The following is an 18797-nucleotide window of genomic DNA, read 5'->3' as shown; positions in this document are numbered from 1 at the left end:
CCCCACAGGTACCATCCATACCATCATGGCACAGGAGGTGCAAAGAAGCCCTTTTATCTGGAGCACAGTGCGCCTGGGACAGCCACTAGCTGGGAATTTCACAGTGCACACTCCTACATGGCCTCCATACTGCCAACAGGAGCATCTTTCTTAAATAAGGCTCTGATCATTTCACTTCCCTACTCAAAATCCGTCAGCTTCATACACAGAGCCCTTCATTATCAGGCTTCCTTGGTGGGTCAGTGGTAAAGAATCTGCCAATGTAGGAGGCGCAAATTTGATCCCTAGGTCAGGAAGATCCCCTGGAAAAGGAAATAGCCAACCCACTCCAGTATTCTTGCTTGGGAAATCACAAGGACAGTGGATCCCAGCGAGCTTAAGTCCATGGGGTCGCAAGAGTTGGACATGACTTAGCGGCTGAACAATAACAACATTCACCCCTCACATTCAACTGAGCAGTACAAAACAACTCAAGATTTTCTCATATATTATGCAGTTCTATACATATCTATCCAGTCCTGGCATATAATAACAAGTTAAAGCACTTACTATGGATTAGTCATTGTTGTACGCAGTTATACACAACACATTTAATTGTCACAAGCAACCTGTGAAGTAGGAAATATTAGGACCACTTAACAGAGAAAACAGAGACACAAGATGTTTCTAGTAAATGGAAGAAGTAGGAGTTGAGTCTGGGGTCTGGGTCTAGAGTCCACTCTTGTAAGCCACTGTGCTCCACTACTTTAACATACGGGTCTCTGTACCCAGCATGTCCTTCACCCTCAACTCCCTTCTGGACTCACACATCTTTCCAGAACAAACCTAAACGTCTCCTTCCTTAACTGTAAAGCCTTTCCTCAGCAGAATGTTCACCCTCTACCATCCTCCCCCATGCTGTACACTATTCCACCATGTGGCAGGGGTCTGTTGACCGGGGTCTCTCCTCACCAGGCTGTGAGGTCCTGGAGGACCGGAGCTACCTCATTCACCATTACCCCTCTCAGTCACAATGCCTGCCACAGCAAGCATTCAGTATACATTTACTGAACTGAACGAATTTCAATAAAGGTAAACGCCTATTTTTATTCAAAACCATTTCAAGTTGTCCACACAGCTTGAGTGGACCTATTCTTTACCAGCTCAGTTTTAGCAATAAATGATTTTATGTACTGATGGTTCCCAACTTATGACGGTTTGACTGAATGATTTTACAACTTTATGATGGTGCAAAAGCAGTCCACATTCAGTAGAAACCATATTTGGAACTTGGAGTTCAGTTCTCGTCCTGGTCTAGTGACAGGCAGCACACACTCCCCATGACGCTGCACGCTGGACACAGGCAGTGAGCCGCAGCTCCCGCTCAGCTGCGTCACCGCCACGGTGCGCAACCAACACACCGACAACCACTCTGTACCCAGACAACACCTCCGGTTTCACTTTCAGTATTCAATAAACTATATAAGATATTCAACACTTTATTATACAAGTCTTTGTGACAGATGATTTTGTCCAACTGTAGGCTAATGTTTAAATGTTCTGAGCCCTTATAAGATAGGCTTGGCTACACTATGATGCTTGGTGGGTTAGGTGTATTAAATGCATTTTTTTGACTTAAAACAGTTTTAACTTCCCATGGGGTTGACAGCATAACCCCACTGTAAGAAGTAGAGGACGATCTGTATTCATTTCTAAAAACTGGTAAAATTAAAAAAAAAAAAAATTATTCTGAGAATCTCTTAGTGTCTCCCCAAACCCATACCCTGGGTCTGAAATCCAATTTAGTGTGGATTTCAAAATGAAATGCTGGTGATAAATCAAAAACCTGACCCCCAAACGACCTTCCACTAGTAATAAATGGGTTGCAAATCAGAACTTGGATGAAGAACTGAGGAAGGTCTCAGCAGAGCAAGAAAACAAAAGAAAGAGCATGATTTCCACAGTTCTGACCCTTTAAACAAGGAAACATCCGTTTAAACCCCACACAGAGTTGCAGCAGCACCAGGGAAACTGCGCCAGCGGGCTGCTCTCATTCAAACAACCTCACACCTTCGTTTCTTCTAACTTTCATTCACTTCCAGCCTCTGGAACTATGAGAAACAAGTTTCTGTTGTTTATAAGCTACCAAATCTGTGGTATTTTGTTACAGCAGCCTGAATGGACTAAGACAAACTCTTAAAACTCCCTGGCTGACTGCTCAGTAAAGTCTGGCTATCATCATCAAGAGCATCAGTGGCTCCCGCTGTCCCCCTCAGTAATCTCCTCCATCCATCTACACTGAGGCAACTTTCAGCTCAAAAAACCATTTCTAAGAAGTCTCCCTTAACTATATAGACTTTTCATAAAAGTTAATTAACAATGTCTTTTCATTACAAGTTAATTAACTGTATATTTATCTTGCCTTACCAAGTAAATATAAATTATCTCAACACGAAACACACATTTTATCATTTTTTATATCGCTCAAAGAACTCAGTACTGCACATAAACAGAGGAGGCAGACAGTTTCTGTTGAAGCAGTTAATGCAATCCACACGCAGTTGATAGCTTCTTTGCTATCTTAGAAAATGTTAAAGAGAAACATAAATTATAACCATGAGGCTTTTTTAGACTGTCTTTAACAGTGATCAACATATACAACCTAAATGCAAGAGAGAAAAATGTTTCCTGATTTTCAGACTTGCAAAAAAAAGCCCATTCTCAAGAGACAAGTACATTCCTGTACTTAATTGGAATCACTGGCGGAACCAAAGCAGAACAGAATGATGGGGGTGATGGGGGGAAACAAAGAGCTCCCTCTCTCTAATCTGGAAGTAATTAACAAGAAACTCAAAAGAAGTTAACATTTTACTATGGCAATATGTTGAACAAACTGATCTTTCAGTGCAACCTTGAATTTGGAATCTGCTTCAATTCAACATTAACAGTGGCTTCTATATATAAATCCCATGACCTCTTGCAACACTTTTAATCTCTATCGCTCGTTCGGCAGTCAGCCACTTACTACTTCTCCTCTCCAATTCACTCTTTCACTTGTATGTATCTTATCTTCAGCACAGGTTACAGGTTCTTTCTTAGTAAAGCATGTAAAGATACCGATTTCTGCTTTTTTGAATTACCTCCAGTGTCTGGTAAAATGTTCTGCACACAGTAGACCCTCAAATATTTTTTTTGATTGAACAAATAAACTTAAGAGTATATACTCCTGGATGAGCACTAATTTAGTCAAACCTCCAGCCACCTTACACAGTGCCTATGCACACTGGCACTTGACATAGACTACTTAATCCACACAACCCTTTGAAGTAAGTATAATCTTTTTTTTTTTTTTTAACAAATTTAGGAAACTTTAAGGCTTTAAAAGCTTAAGAAACTTTTCCAAGATCCTTACAACTAGCAAAAAGTTAAAACTGTGATTTCAATCCATCTTCGATTTCTAACTACTTCTCTTCCCATTAAGCTTTACTGTTTCTCTAAAATGATAAGCTCTCTTCAGAACCATAGTTGAGGGGCATAGTATGATACTGGCATTCCTTCTCAAATTTCAGTGAAAAAATAAAGTAGGTTTAAGTCAGTGAAATGGTACTGAGTGTTTGTTTCTTAAAAAAATGTATTTACTGCAAATGCCAAATGCTATCAATCTCTTATGAATGACATATCAAAATCTCATTCTGCAGAGCTGAGAACAGAAGGTATTGGACCTACTACTTATGTAATGGCCTCTGACTTGAACTGTGACTCCTGCAGGAAGTGTGTGAGATTAAGCTTTGATCTCCAGCTTGTAAATGGGGCATCGGGAACAGGAGTATGTCACAAAAAACACTGGATCCCAACTTTCAAACCAGTAGGGAGAGGAAAATATTGACAGAAGCTAATTAGAACTATTCTATCCTATCTATATAGAATAAATGTATATTTACATATATACCATTTATTATATATTATATATTTATTATATATATATATTTATATTATTTATTCTATATATAGACTAAATAATAAGTTCACTTATTAAAAATAGATTCATTATACTAGCAAGAATATCTTGCTTACTTTTTTTGCAAAACTCCTTCACTTGCTAAATAGAATTATGCTAAACCCAGAGGCAAAGAAATAAAGAGCATACATTGCTCCAGATTATCTCTGGTTTACAAAGTCAAAAAAGAAATGCTTAATTAGCACTTGTTAGGCCTAATTTCTGGAGAAGGAAATGGCAACCCACTCCAGTGTTCTTGCCTGGAGAATCCCAGGGACGAGGAGCCTGGTGGGCTGCCGTCTAAGGGGTCGAACGGAGTCGGACACGACTGAAGTGACTTAGCAGCAGCAGCAGCAGCAGGCCTAATTTCAGGCATGAGTAACTGTCTGGAAGAGGGTAAGATAACACCACCAGAAACACTAACCATAAAGAAACAAGTTGATAGATAAACTGCTGCTGCAATTTCCATTTCTCCAGGTTAATTCTTTGCACATTCTAGATACAAATCCTTTATCAGACAAATGCTTTCCAAGTGTTTTCTCCCAGTCTTTGGTTGTGTTTTCATTTACTTAACTGTGTTTAGAAGAGCCGATATTTTAAGTTTTGGGGAAGTCCAGTTTATCTATCTGGAGAAGGTGATGGCACCCCACTCCAGGACTCTTGCCTGGAAAATCCCATGGATGGAAGAGCCTGGTGGGCTGCAGTCCATGGGGTCGCGAAGAGTCGGGCACGACGGAGCAACTTCACTTTCACGCACTGGAGATATCACTACACACTTACTAGAAGGGGTGTCATCCCAAGCATCAGTGAGCACATGGAGAGACCGGAACACACACACTGCTGGTAGGAATGGAAAGTGGCGCAGACACTTTGAACACCCTCTGGCAACCTCTTAGAAAGCTAATCATACCCCTACCATATGATCCAGCCATTCTGTTCCTAGGTATTTACCCAATATAAATGAAAACATATTTCCATACAAAGACATATATACATATTCATAGAAGCTTTATTTCTAATAACCGAAAACTAAAACAAACAAAACCCCTAATGTCCATCAACAGGTAAATAACTATTGTAAATCTACACAACGAAATACCACTTAACAATAAAAATGTATGAGTAATATATACAGGAACATGGATACATCTTAGTTATGCTGAGTAAAAGAAGGCAGGAAGAATATGTACTGCATGATCCATTGATATAAAATTCTAGGAAATATAAACTAATGTATAATGACAGAAAGTAAATCAGCAGTTGCCTGGGGAACGGGGCAGGGGAAGCAGTGTGTATCAGGGATTGGGGCTAGGCAGGAGAGAGAGAATGGGAATGAAGAAATTCTAAGGGTGATGGGTATGCTCCTTAGCTTGATTATGGTGATGTTTACCCGGATGTACACGTATGTCAAAACTTAACAGTTTATAAACTTTAAATATGGTTTTGGTACGTCAGTTATTCCTCAATAAAGCCTTTTTTTTTTAATAAAAAGATTTATACATTTGAGAAGTTAGAACAATGAAAAATTTGTGGTATGTATCCTTTAAGATGGTCCCAATGATCCTTGTCTCTTGGTATTTATGCCCATGTATAATCTCTCCCTGAGTGTGAACTGAATTTAAGATCTGTGTCTAGGGAACAGAATGAGGCAGAGGTGAGTCACTTCCAAGATTAAGTCACAACAACCCCTGTGGCTCGTGTCTGGGACTCTCCACGCACATCTGCTGTGAGGGAAGGCTGCTGCCACACGTGAGCTGTCCTATGGGAAAACCACAATTCGAGGAGGCAGGGAGGGAGGTGCTAAACGCTACCAAGGAATCCAGGCCACCAACCCAACAGACTTCCAGGAACTGAAGATCTCAGCCCAACAACCATCAAGGAACTAAATCCAATAACCATTAAGACTGAGCTCAGAAGTAAATCTCCCAGATGTGCCTTCTGATGAGAATAGAGCCCTGGCCAACAGTCTGATCACAGCCTCATGTGAGACTTTTTTTTAAAATATGTATTTATTTGGCTTTGTCAGGCCTTAGTTGTGGCACACATGACCTCTGTTGCATCACGTGGGATCTTTCTTGCGGTGCACTGATTCTCTGGTTGTGGCACAGGCTTAGTTGCTCCACAGCATGTGGGATCTTCCCAGACCAGGGACTGAACCTGTGTCCCCTGCACTGTAAGACGGATTCTTTTATTTTTTTTATTATTATTTTTTAAATTTACAATATTGTATTGGTTTTGCCATACATCAACATGCAACCGCCACGGGTGTACACGTGTTCCCCATCCCGAACCCCCCCTCCCACCTCTCTCCCCATACCATCCCTCTGGGTCATCCCAGTGCACCAGCCCCAAGCTTCCTGTATCCTGCATCAAACCTGGACTGGCGATTCGTTTCTTATATATTATACATGTTTTAATGCCGTTCTCCCAAATCACCCGCCCCCCTCCCTCTCCCAGAGTCCAAAAGACTGTTCTATACATCAGTGTCTCTTTTGCTGTCTCGCATACAGGGTTGTCATTACCATCTTTCTAAATTCCATATATATGCGTTAGTATACTGTATTGGTGTTTTTCTCTCTGGCTTACTTCACTCTGTATAATAGGCTCCAGTTTCATCCACCTCATTAGAACTGATTCAAATGTATTCTTTTTAATGGCTGAGTAATACTCCATTGTGTATATGTACCAAAGCTTTCTTATCCATTCATCTGCTGATGGGACATCCAGGTTGCTTCCGTGTCCTGGCTATTATAAACAATGCTGCGATGAACATTGGGGTACACATGTCTCTTTCAATTCTGGTTTCCTCAGTGTGTATATGCCCAGCAGTGGGATTGCTGGGTCGTACGGCAGTTCTATTTCCAGTTTTTTAAGGAATCTCCACACTGTTCTCCATAGTGGCTGTACTAGTTTGCATTCCCACCAACAGTGTAAGAGGGTTCCCTTTTCTCCACACCCTCTCCAGCATTTATTGCTTGTAGACTTTTGGATCGCAGCCATTCTGACTGGTGTGAGATGGTACCTCATAGTGGTTTTGATTTGCATTTCTCTGATAATGAGTGATGTTGAGCATCTTTTCATGTGTTTGTTAGCCATCTGTATGTCTTCTTTGGAGAAATGTCTATTTAGATCTTTGGCCCATTTTTTGATTGGGTCGTTTATTTTTCTGGAATTGAGCTGCAGGAGTTGCTTGTATATTTTTGAGGTTAGTTGTTTGTCAGTTGCTTCATTTGCTATTATTTTCTCCCATTCTGAAGGCTGTCTTTTTACCTTGCTTATAGTTTCTTTTGTTGTGCAGAAGCTTTTAATTTTAATTAGATCCCATTTGTTTATTTTTGCTTTTATTTCCAATATTCTGGGAGGTGGGTCATAGAGGATCCTGCTGTGATGTATGTCAGAGAGTGTTTTGCCTATGTTCTCCTCTAAGATTTCTATAGTTTCTGGTCTTACGTTTAGATCTTTAATCCATTTTGAGTTTATTTTTGTATATGGTGTTAGAAAGTGTTCTAGTTTCATTCTTTTACAAGTGGTTGACCAGTTTTGCCAGCACCACTTGTTAAAGAGATTGTCTTTTCTCCATTGTATATTCTTGCCTCCTTTGTCAAAGATAAGGTGTCCATAGTTGCATGGGTTTATCTCTGGGCTTTCTATTTTGTTCCATTGATCTATATTTCTGTCTTTGTGCCAGTACCATACTGTGTAAGACGAATTCTTAACCACTGGACCACCAGGGAAGTCCCCTCACATGAGCTTTGAGTCTAACTAAACCATGCCTGGATTCCTGACCTACAGAAATGGTGATACACTAATGTTTGTTTCTTTAAGTCATGAAGTTTTGGGGCATGCAGTTCTGTTCCACGGCAATAGATAATACAAGAGCTAAGTCACATTTAAATTAAAAAGAAATTTAAAGCAAATTTACCCACTTAGAATACAGCCTTTTAGAATATAAAGAGAGTATTTGACTAAAACTAGATGAAAGTGAAGTGCAAGTGAAGTCGCTCAGTCATGTCTGACTGTGACCCCATGGACTGTAGTCCAACAGAAGCAGGGGCTTAATTTTCTTATGCAACGTGAAGTCCAGAGGTGAGGCAGTCCAAGGCTCGTGCAGCGTGTCAAAACACCACCGGGGACCCAAGCCCTGTCAACTCAGGCCTGGCCATTCGAGGAACATCGGCACAGTACAATCTCAGGGCCATATCGTGGAAAAGAGGAAGAAAGGGTTCTGCCTTTACCATGAAAGTGACCATCTTCCCAGAAACCGCAAAGCCTCTCTTCACTTACATCTCACTCATCAAATCTGTCTCCCACTGCCATTCACAGATGCAAGGGAATCTGGGAAGGTTAATGTTTTCTGCTCCTTCAACACAGCAATGAAAAAGGGGACAATGTTTATTGGACAGCCAGAAATATTTGCCAAAGCTGTACATTTTATTTATGGTAAGACCAAAAATACTACAGGAGTTTAGAGAAGGACAAGAACATAGTAAGCTAAGGGAGCTTGAGAAAGCCTCTGAGAAGAGACGTTTAGAACTAAGTAGAAAGGAAAGACAAGGGAATTTTCAAAGGGGATAAGAACAAAAAACCATGAAGACAGGAAAATGTAATAAGGCCTAAAAAGACATCACCTTATATAAAGTTTTTAATTGCATAAGTTAAAAAAACCGCTGAGTGATGAATACGTATGCTATTTCCTAGCAAGGAAAAAATGCAGCATCTTAAACAATAAGGTCCTACTGTGTAATAAAGTGTAAGGGAAAAGAATCTGAAAAAGAATAAACACACACACATACGTATAAACCTGAGGTTATCTTCTGAGGTCAGCAATGCCAAGTTGGGTGCAATGTTTGAAGCAGCAGTATCCTCACCAGAAAGGCATGGTGTGTTCTGGTAGGAGTTTGGCTGTGTACCTTCCCTCAGTTCCTGCCTACTTTTAGAACTGTGTCCATCCTTCCCAGTGACTCTGCAAGTCCATCTTACATCTTTTAATAAATTTCTTTTCTGCTAATGTCAACCAGAGTTAGTTTATGTTGCTTGTAATTAAGAACACGGACTTTATGATTCCCCACAAAGTTGAACACAGGAGCATCATTTAAAAAAGTGGTGTTTCAGGACGATTTTCCTGTGAATAAACACAATCTCACACAACCTCCAGAGAGAAATTAATTTACTATTGTTAATTAACTTTTCCTGTTATTGTTACCTTCCAGAAAATCAGGACTCTTCCTCCCTTCCCAAAAAAGTCCACAGTACTTTCCCTAAAATTTCACCCCTTGCCTATATAGTAGAGTCCCCTTTTATCTGTGGTTTCAGTTCCCATGGTTTCAGTCACCTGTGGTCAAGTATAGTGCAAAAATATCGGATGGAAAATTCTAGAAATAAACAGTTCAGAAGTTTTAAATTGTGTGCTATTCTGAGTAGCGTGATGAAACCTTGCCCCATCCGGCTCCATCCCACATGGGACATGAGTCATTCCTCTGTGCAGCGTATCTTGCCTGTTACTCACTTAGCAGTCACGCTGGCTATGGGGTTACTGTCGTGGTGCCACAGCGCCTGTGCTCACGTGACCATTATTCTACTTGATAATGGCTCCAAAGCACAAGAGTGCTGATGCACACAACTCAGATATGCTAAAGAGAAGCTGCAAAGAACTTCCTTTAAGTGAAAAGGTGAAAGTTCTTAGTAAGGAAGGAAAAAAATCGTATGCTGAGCTTGCAAAGACTGTGAGAATGAATCTTCTCTCCATGAAACTGTGAAGAAGGCAAAAGAAATTTGGGCTAGTTCTGCTGTTGCACCTCAAACTGCAAAAGATACAGCCCCAGGACATGACAAGTGCTTCATTAAGACGGAAAGGGCACTAAATTTGCACAATAAGATGTTTTGAGAGAGAGACCACATTCACATTGTTATTGGTACAGCTGTTCTATTTCACAACTAGTTGTTGTTCATATCTTACGGTGCCTAATTCCTAAGTTAAACTGTATCACAGGTATGTATACATAAGAAAAAACGCAGCATGTATAGGATTCAGGACTTTCCATGGTTTCAGGCATCTACTGGGGGTCTTGGCAAGTATTTCCTCAGATAAAGGTGGGACCACTGCATCGTAAGTTCTACATGATAATTCATGCCATCAGTCTTGTAAAGGATACAAAAGAGCTCATCAAAATGTGATGGAATCTGGAACTACACTCTTGGAAACAACCAAGAGCTCCTTTAATAGCTGAATGAGTAAACAAACTGTGGCACATACAATGGGATGGAATATTATTCATCAGTCAGAAGAAATGAGCTACCAAGCCGCCAAAAGACATGGAGGAAACTTAAAATGCACACTACTAAGTGAAAAAAGCCAGTCTTCTTTCTTCTGAAAAGCCTGCAGACTATGATTCCAACCAGATGACACTCTGGAAAAAGCAAAACTTTAGAGACCTTAAAAATATCAGTTGTTGCGAGGGGCTAGAGGAGAGGAAAGGACGGAGGAATAAGTAAAGCAAAGGAGACTTTTAGGGCAGTGAACTACGCTGCATGATACTATAGTGTTGGATACATGACGTTTATAGATTGGTCAAAACTCACAATGCACAAGACATTGTGAGAATGAGCCTCTAATGTCAACTATGGACTTTAGTGAATAATAAGGTATCAACATTGGCTCGTCAACTGTGACAACTGAATCACACTAATACTAGATGTGAATAATAAGGGAAACTGTATTTGGGTGCAGGAGGCATGGGTGTATTTGGGAACTCTCTGTACCTGCCCATAAATTTTTCTGTAAACCTAAAAAGAACTAAAATACTAGAAAACAATATCATGGCATGTGAGATGAGAGTTAGAACATTCTACGGTCTTTGCTCCCCTTGGAAAAAACGAGATTTTGATTATCTTTAGACTGAGTCAAATAATGCACGTTAAAAATGTAACAGAAACCACTAAATAGGAAGAGGATTAAATAAAACAAATTTCTTTCTTAAAAAACAAATCTATTATTTTAAATTGTGGTGGCCTACCTGAGAATCCAGAACCTCCAACTTACGTTTCCTGGCATGAAGAGCTTTACTTGGAAAAGCCCAGTAATAATTAGATGTTCCAATTCTCTCACAGTCAACCATACCATCATCAACCAAGCTTTGAAGGACTTCTTTTACTGACATAGCAGCTAAGAGAGATAATTTTTAAAGACTTCATATTAAGACATATCATAAATCAAATTAAAGGCTAGTAACTGGGGAAACACTTGCAATAAATATTATAGATTGAGTTAATACATTAATAAATAAGGAGCTTTTAAAAATAATTACATAAAAGGCAAATACTCCAAGAGAAAAACAAAATACATCAATAAGCATCTATAAAACACGCATGGGCAATAAACAAGGAAAGTGGTCAAACTGGCTAATAATCGAAGAAATGTAAAATAAAGCATGAAACAGGATTTTTTGACTACTTAAAACACTAAAAATTATAATAAAGGATTCAGAGATGTAAGTACTCCTCAACATGGTAGAAAAATATAGCAAAAATAGATTTATGCATAACTCTTACAGAGAAATTCCACTTTTACAAATTTAGCTAAAGAAAATAATGCTTAAGGATGCTCATTAAATCACTGTTTTTCATAGCAAAACCCTGGAAATTAGTACAATAACTGGACTCTTAAAATTCTGGATAAATATACTATGCATTCATTAAATTTACTTTATAAAATATTTAATGGCTTGGATATATGTACATCCAAAACATACTGTATAGAAAACTAAGTTAGAAGACAGTATTCAGTAATGTGACAGTAGTTATGCAGAATGTAAGGTTAAGAGGGAAATTTTTATTTCCTTCTTTTTGCTCATTTTTCTTATTTTTTTCCAATAATAAACATGCATTAACTTATTTGCTAAGGAAACTAAAAGAAAACTACTATGAAAAATTAAGCAATAAAGAAATAAACTGGATGTTATAGTCAGGGGTAAGATTGAAAATCAGAAAAGAGTTTTAAAAATACCATGTAAAAATACAAAGTCATATTTCACAAATGTTTGAAATTCATAGACCATTCTTATTTTTTTTTAAGTGTTTACTTGGCTGCATTCGTTGGGCTGGTCATGTGGGTGCCCCTAGGCATGTAGGACCTTACTTCCCCCACCAGGGATTGAACCCTAGTCCCCTGCATTGCAAGCCAGATTCTTAACCACTGAACCACCAGGGAAGTCCCCATTCTTACTTTTTATTAATAGAACTATACCAAGAAATTATCCATAGAGTCCGTTTTAATTTTTCCTAGAGCAGACCCCCAAATTTAATAAAATCCATTAAAAACTTTAAAAGATTTAATAAAAAAAAAACTCCACCAAATGCAAAACATTCAACCTCATTTATAAAAAAGTACAAGCTGAAATGTCAAAGACTTCTAAAAATGGTAACAGTTCTGAGAAATGAATTTGAGTATAATAGCCTTTCCTGAAGGCAATTTAAGAATCCATCTAAAAAGCCTAAAACTATACAGTCTCTTTCTCCTCTATTTCTAGGGACGTTTCCTAATGAAGTAATATGTGGAAAAAAGTTTTCGGCAAGGGGAAAGGAAGGGATGAATAGGTGGAAGAGCACACAGGATTTTTAGGGAAGGGAAAATACTGTATGTGATATCATAACCGTGGATCCGTGTGTACAAGCCCACAGAAATGCACAACACTGAGAGTGATTAGTAATGTAAATTACGGATTCAGTGTGATTATGACGTGTCTATGCAGGTTATCAACTGTAACAAATGCATGATGGTGAGTGGTGTTGATAACAGGGGAAGCTGTGTATGTGTGGGGGGCAGGAAGTACATGAGAAACACTGTACCTTCCTCTCAGTTTGGCTGTGAACCTAAAAATACTCTAAAAAATAAGTCATTTAGAAAAAAATTTAAGAATGACATGCTAATTATCTTAACTTTAGCAAGAAAATTTGGGAACACATCTAGATGGGCAACAATAGCTAATGGGCTAAGCAAATTATGGCACAATGGGTGGTCACAGAAAAAATATTAGGAAATACAGATGCTGTAAATCATTTTTTTTTTTAAAGCAAATGACATAGGTAGACGATACAATGTTATATGAAAAAAATACATGAACACAAAACAGTATTTGCAGGATGGCTTCCTCTCTGAGAAATGGACAGATATATAACACAAACACAGATAAACAGAAGCTAAGAATAAGACATCAAAATATACCATGTTACCATTTATACAATGGAATCTTACCCAGCCATTAAAAAGAATGAAATAATGCCATTTGCAGCAACATGGATGGACCTAGAGATTGTCATACTGAGTGAGTAAGTCAGAAGGAGAAATATCGTATGACATCCCTTATATGTGGGCCCTAAAAAGAACTGATACAAATGAACTTACAAAACAGAAAGATACAGAGGCAGAGAATGCACTGACGTTTGCCGCTACACACTGTTCCATTTAAAACGGATAATCAACAAGAACCCACTGCGGAGCACACGGACTCTCCCAGTGCTACGTGGCAGCCTGGAGGGGCAGGGGTCTGCAGGGAGAGCAGACACATGTATGTAGACAAGGCTGAGTCCCTCTGCTGTCCACCTGAAACTACCACCACACTGCTAACTGCCTGTACGCCTACACAAAATGAAAAGCTTAAAAAAAAGTGGTAATGTCAGTAGAGGGATTATAAACAACTGTATTTTCATTATATTCTTTATATAACTTCCAAATCTGTTAAACATGTATAGCTTATACAATCAGAAAAGTAAGGTTTAAAAAATATATGTATCATATATAATGGGCTTAAGAGTGACTCCTCAAAAGATAAACCCCAGAACCTCTGAATGCAACCTTAATTTGGAAAAGGGTCTATACAGATGTAATTAAGGGTCTCATGATAAAATCATCCTGGATTTAGGGTGGGTCCCAAATGAAACGTGTCCTTATAAGACACAGAAGGGGAGGGAAAAAAAGGGGAGGCCATGTGAAGGCAGAGGCAGAGATTAGAATGATGCATCTAGAAGCCAAGCACTGCTGGTGACTCCCAGAAGCCAGGAGAGAAGCGTGAAGAGGAAACTCCCTCAGAGCCTCCGGAAGGAACCGGCCCCACCGACACCTCTACTTCAGGTTTCTGGCCTCCAGGGCTACGAGGGAGTAAAATCTCCATTGTGCTCAGCCACCAAGTTACAGTGATTTGTTTCAGCAGCTGGAGAACACTGACACACCAGGCAAATCCCATTAACAAAGACCAGAGCATACATGAACAGCTTTACTTCTTTTGAAGTCAATTACACACATAAATGGGCTTGTGTATAACTACGTGTATTATACATGTGTGTGTGTGTGCATACAGGCATGCATGTATATGTCACCTTAGTTTTCCTAGAGCAGATACTCCGAACACAAGAATCATGGTCATGGCCCAGAAACCTTATATAAGGACTTTAACAAACATTCTTCATCTCTAGAAATTTATGCTTCCATGAAGTGAAAGATTTGCAGGAAAGATAACCAGTATTCATCAAAACATTCTGGCACATCTTTGATACTTACTAATGCCTTTTTCTTTGGGAGCAATCTTCTCCATGTCTTTTAGTTGAAATACATCTTTCTGTTTAAAAGAGTTAAAAAAAGATGAAAAACATCTATTTACTTTCTACTATATATTTATAGTCACCATAATTATGTTTATAAAATATTGTATTAGAAAACTATGCCTGGAAAAGAACAGTGAAATAGAATCAAGAATTGTAGAGCTAGAAGAAATTGTAATTATATTGTTCAATACCTTCAACAGAACTTAAAATGGACAGATTTTGCATGAACATACAATCCCGTAAAGTAACTGGAGGGCAGAACATAAAGGACATCTTCCCAATGAAGCATAAAATCTAGTTATGATGAATCATTTGTTAACATGAGATAATTGGCTTCTCTGACACTTTGATTTACAGAAAATACAAATAGTGCTTTGCTTAGTATATACCATACATCACAGACTTAGCAGCTCTAACTAAGACAGACAGCTGTCAAGGTTTGTTTACATTTAAGGTTTCATGGAAGAGCTGGACCTAAATAAGAAAATCATGCAATTCATGGCTGCCTATCCATCATTAACCTATACAGGCTATGCCACCACATGCAGAGCAAAACCTTGTGGGGAAGATACACACATAGAATATTCAATCCTACGGCTGGAAAAACAAATCTAGGCAGAACACTCCTTTCTTCCTGTAATAAGCTTTGGTTGAACAGGTCAAAAGAACTTGGATAATAGAAGTGAAACATTTGAAAAGACTTAAAGTGAAAGTGAAAGTGAAGTCATGTCCAACTCTTCACGACCCCATGGACTGTAGCCTACCAGGCTCCTCTGTCCATGGGATTTTCCAGGCAATAGTACTGCAGTGGATTGCCATTTCCTTCTCCAGGGGATCTTCCCGACCCAGGGATCGAACCCGGGTCTCCCACATTGTAGACAGATGCTTTACCATCTGAGCCACCAGGGAAGCCCCCTTAACAGAGGCAGGGAAGACTTAAGTATTCAGTAATTAGAATTATTGTGATTACTGTTATGGAAATCTGGGATCTATTTCTCCTAATATAAACTTGAACTGATAACTTCAATAGGATGCAAATTTGGCATCATAAAAATTTAAAACATGCTCATTCAAGGGCACTATAACTGAAAAGACCAGAAGAAAATATTCACAAAACACACCAGACAAAAGAACAGTACCCCAGAAATACAACCCCCGCAAAAAAAGATGAACTGACAGATGGATAAAGGAATGGATAGATGAATATATATGATAAAGCAAGTAGAGTATAAAATATTAATGGTGGAATCTAGAGTGGGCATACAGGTATTCACTGTGAAATTCTTTCATCTTCAATTATAAAATGCTGGAAAAAGTAACTTCATCTCAGTACACTTAAGATTTAGTAAATTCAAGAAAATACTAAGTCACTGGTCCTATTAATAGATTGTGAAACAAAATTTTGCACACCTGGGATCAACTATTTAAAGAAAGTTCTGTAGAGTCTCAGAGAACATGCAATAACTTACTAACTTTAGGCCTTTTATGCATTAAAAAAATCAATTAATCAAACCTATTTGCAAATACCTTAGATTCTCTGGAAAAAGAACATGAATGCATTGAGACATCTGCCTACATGTGGTCATCAAGGAATAGCCCCAGACATACCAACTGCCCCACTGGTGTTGCTGTGTAAAGAAATAGGCTTGCAAAGAACTAGCCTCAGAACTGAAGTGTGGTCATTTAAGAGAACAAAGAAAATGGTCCCAAGTAAATATTGGTTCTCCCCTACATTACAGAGATAATAAAGAAAAGAACACAATGGTTCTAACTTTCAAAATCAAAACTATGAATAAAGATACCACTGAAGACACACAGTTATAATACTAAATTAACTTCTAATTAAGCACTTATGACCTGGGCATCATAATGTTTCACAGATGATTTCATTTAATCCCTATACCAACTCTGTGAAGCAGGTACAAGTTATTATTAGCCTTTTGCTTCTTCAGTCAAATAATCTGTTTAAAGCCACAAAGCTATTAGGTAAAACAGACTTTGGGTACCAGTCCTCTGTCTCTGAGTTGTATTGTTGCCATCGTCTTCCTAAGAGTAACAGGCAAAGAATTCTTTTTCTATTACATTAGCAACTTCAAATAAATCTATATATGTATTCATGTGAACGAATAGGAATATATGAACATATAATGTATGTATTCATATGAACAATGAGATCAAACCAGTCATTCCTAAAGGAAATCAACCCTGAATCTGGAAGGACTTTTGCTGAAGCTGAAGCGCCAAAACTTTGGCCACCTGATGCAAAGAGCTGACTCACTGCAAAAGACAGTGATGCTGGGAAAGATTGAGGGCAGGAGCAGAAGGGGGCAACAGAGGATGAGATGGTTGGAATGGCACCACTGACTCAATGGACATGAGTTCGAGCAAACTCAGGGAGATAGTGAAGGACAGCGAAGCCCAGCCTGCTGCCATTCACGGGGTCACAAAGAGAGGGACACAATTTAGTGACCAAACAACAACAGCAACAATTCATATGAATGAAAATGTATAGGAATATATGAACTGGAATCAGTCAATTAATACAATAAATTCTATCTTTACATAAAAACCAATTATTTAACTTCTTTAACCTGCTAATACTTGTTACAGTCACAGCATCTTAGTCATCAGTGTCTTAATGTTATATAAAGCAGAGTTGAAAATGTTTAATCAGAAACAGCAATTTTGGCATTTGAGAAAATTAACAATATCATAAAGGACAAAATAATCTCCCCAGCCTTCCACTGCCTGGTAGGAATTAAATACACTTTTCTGGCTCTGAGACCATAGGAAAAATATTTCAACTCAGCAGAATAAATAGTCATAATTATGAGGCTATGTTCTGGATTGCCAATGACTTTTATTAAGTCATTATATGTAAGGAAGATTTGTAAGATTTCACTTAGAGGGCAAACAGGTAAAAAAAACTCACAATATTTCATGTGTTTCACTGAGAGTCTGCATTACCAAAATGAAAGTATTATCATTATTTTAAATTTCATATTTTATTTTGCCATTTCCCCACCTACGTCATATTTGTAAATAATGAAAACAGCCAGTAGACTGGGCCAAGCTAGACTTTGAAGATCCTGCCAAGACATAAAACATAGGAAATTAATATTTTTGTAGGTCGAAAGTTTGGATTTTAACCTGAAAATGAAGCCACCATATAGCAACATGGTGAAGAAAAGTCTCTGGAGCCAGGAGACAGGGTTTGAGTCCTGGCTTTGCCACACAGGAGCAGAAACCTCAAACATACTTCCTGTCGGCGGCAGGCACAAACGCCTGGAATAAAGGAAGGAGGTCCAGGGAGCATCACATCACGTGTTACACCAGCAGCTCTCAGCCTTTTGACACCAGGGACCAGCTTCATGGAAGACAATCATTCCACAGATGGGGTTTAGGAGGTAACACGAGCGATGCAGAGCAAGGGGGAGGGTTAGACGAGGCTTCAGAAGAAGCTTCACTTGCTTCACCTCCTGCTGTGGCCCAGCTCCGAGGCTGGGGAACCCTATGTTATACCACACCCAGGCTGACAAATGTAAAGAGGCTGTATTTAGCACTGTCTTTATAATCAGATGATCCTCCCTGGGTTTTTATCCTATCCTATCCTATCCTAGTTTTTTCTGACAGAATGTGGTCCACTGGAGAAGGGAATGGCAAACCACTTCAGTATTCTTGCCTTGAGAACCCCATGAACAGTATGAAAAGGCAAAAAGATAGGATACTGAAAAAGAAACTCCCCAGGTCAGTAGGTGCCCAATGTGCTACTGGAGATCAGTGGAGAAATAACTCCAGAAAGAATGAAGGGATGGAGCCAAAGCAAAAAGAATACCCAGCTGTGGATGTGACTGGTGATAGAAGCAAGGTCCGATGCTGTAAAGGGCAATATTGCACAGGAACCTGGAATGTCAGATCCATGAATCAAAGCAAATTGGAAGTGGTCAAACTTCCAAACTTCCAAGACATGGCAAGAGTGAATGTCAACATTCTAGGAATCAGCGAACTGAAATGGACTGGAATGGGTGAATTTAACTCAGATGACCATTATATCTACTACTGCGGGCAGGAATCCCTCAGAAGAAATGGAGTGGCCATCATGGTCAACAAAAGAGTCCGAAATGTAGTACTTGGATGCAATCTCAAAAATGACAGAACGATCTCTGTTCGTTTCCAAGGCAAACCATTCAATATCACAGTAATCCAAGTCTATGCCCCAACCAGT

The 18797-nt window shown here is 39.0% G+C and overlaps 1 protein-coding gene across 3 annotated transcripts in view; it reads right to left on the bottom strand.

Moving 5' to 3' along the window:
- MND1 (meiotic nuclear divisions 1) overlaps nt 1-18797 on the bottom strand; it is a 114691-nt gene that overhangs the window by 82355 nt on the left and 13539 nt on the right. For all 3 annotated transcript variants that reach the window (XM_027513482.1, XM_027513484.1, XM_027513481.1), the window contains exons 3-4: nt 14529-14586; nt 10990-11138 (exon numbers count right to left, since the gene is read on the bottom strand). In XM_027513482.1, the coding sequence (XP_027369283.1) occupies nt 10990-11138; nt 14529-14586 (207 nt within the window). The remainder of the gene's footprint in view (nt 1-10989; nt 11139-14528; nt 14587-18797) is intronic.

The sequence above is a fragment of the Bos indicus x Bos taurus genome, chromosome 17 (assembly GCF_003369695.1).
Source record: "Bos indicus x Bos taurus breed Angus x Brahman F1 hybrid chromosome 17, Bos_hybrid_MaternalHap_v2.0, whole genome shotgun sequence".
Taxonomy (NCBI): domain Eukaryota; kingdom Metazoa; phylum Chordata; class Mammalia; order Artiodactyla; family Bovidae; genus Bos; species Bos indicus x Bos taurus.
The sequence above is the reverse complement of the archived record's forward strand: the minus strand, read 5'-3'. Positions and strand labels throughout refer to the sequence as shown.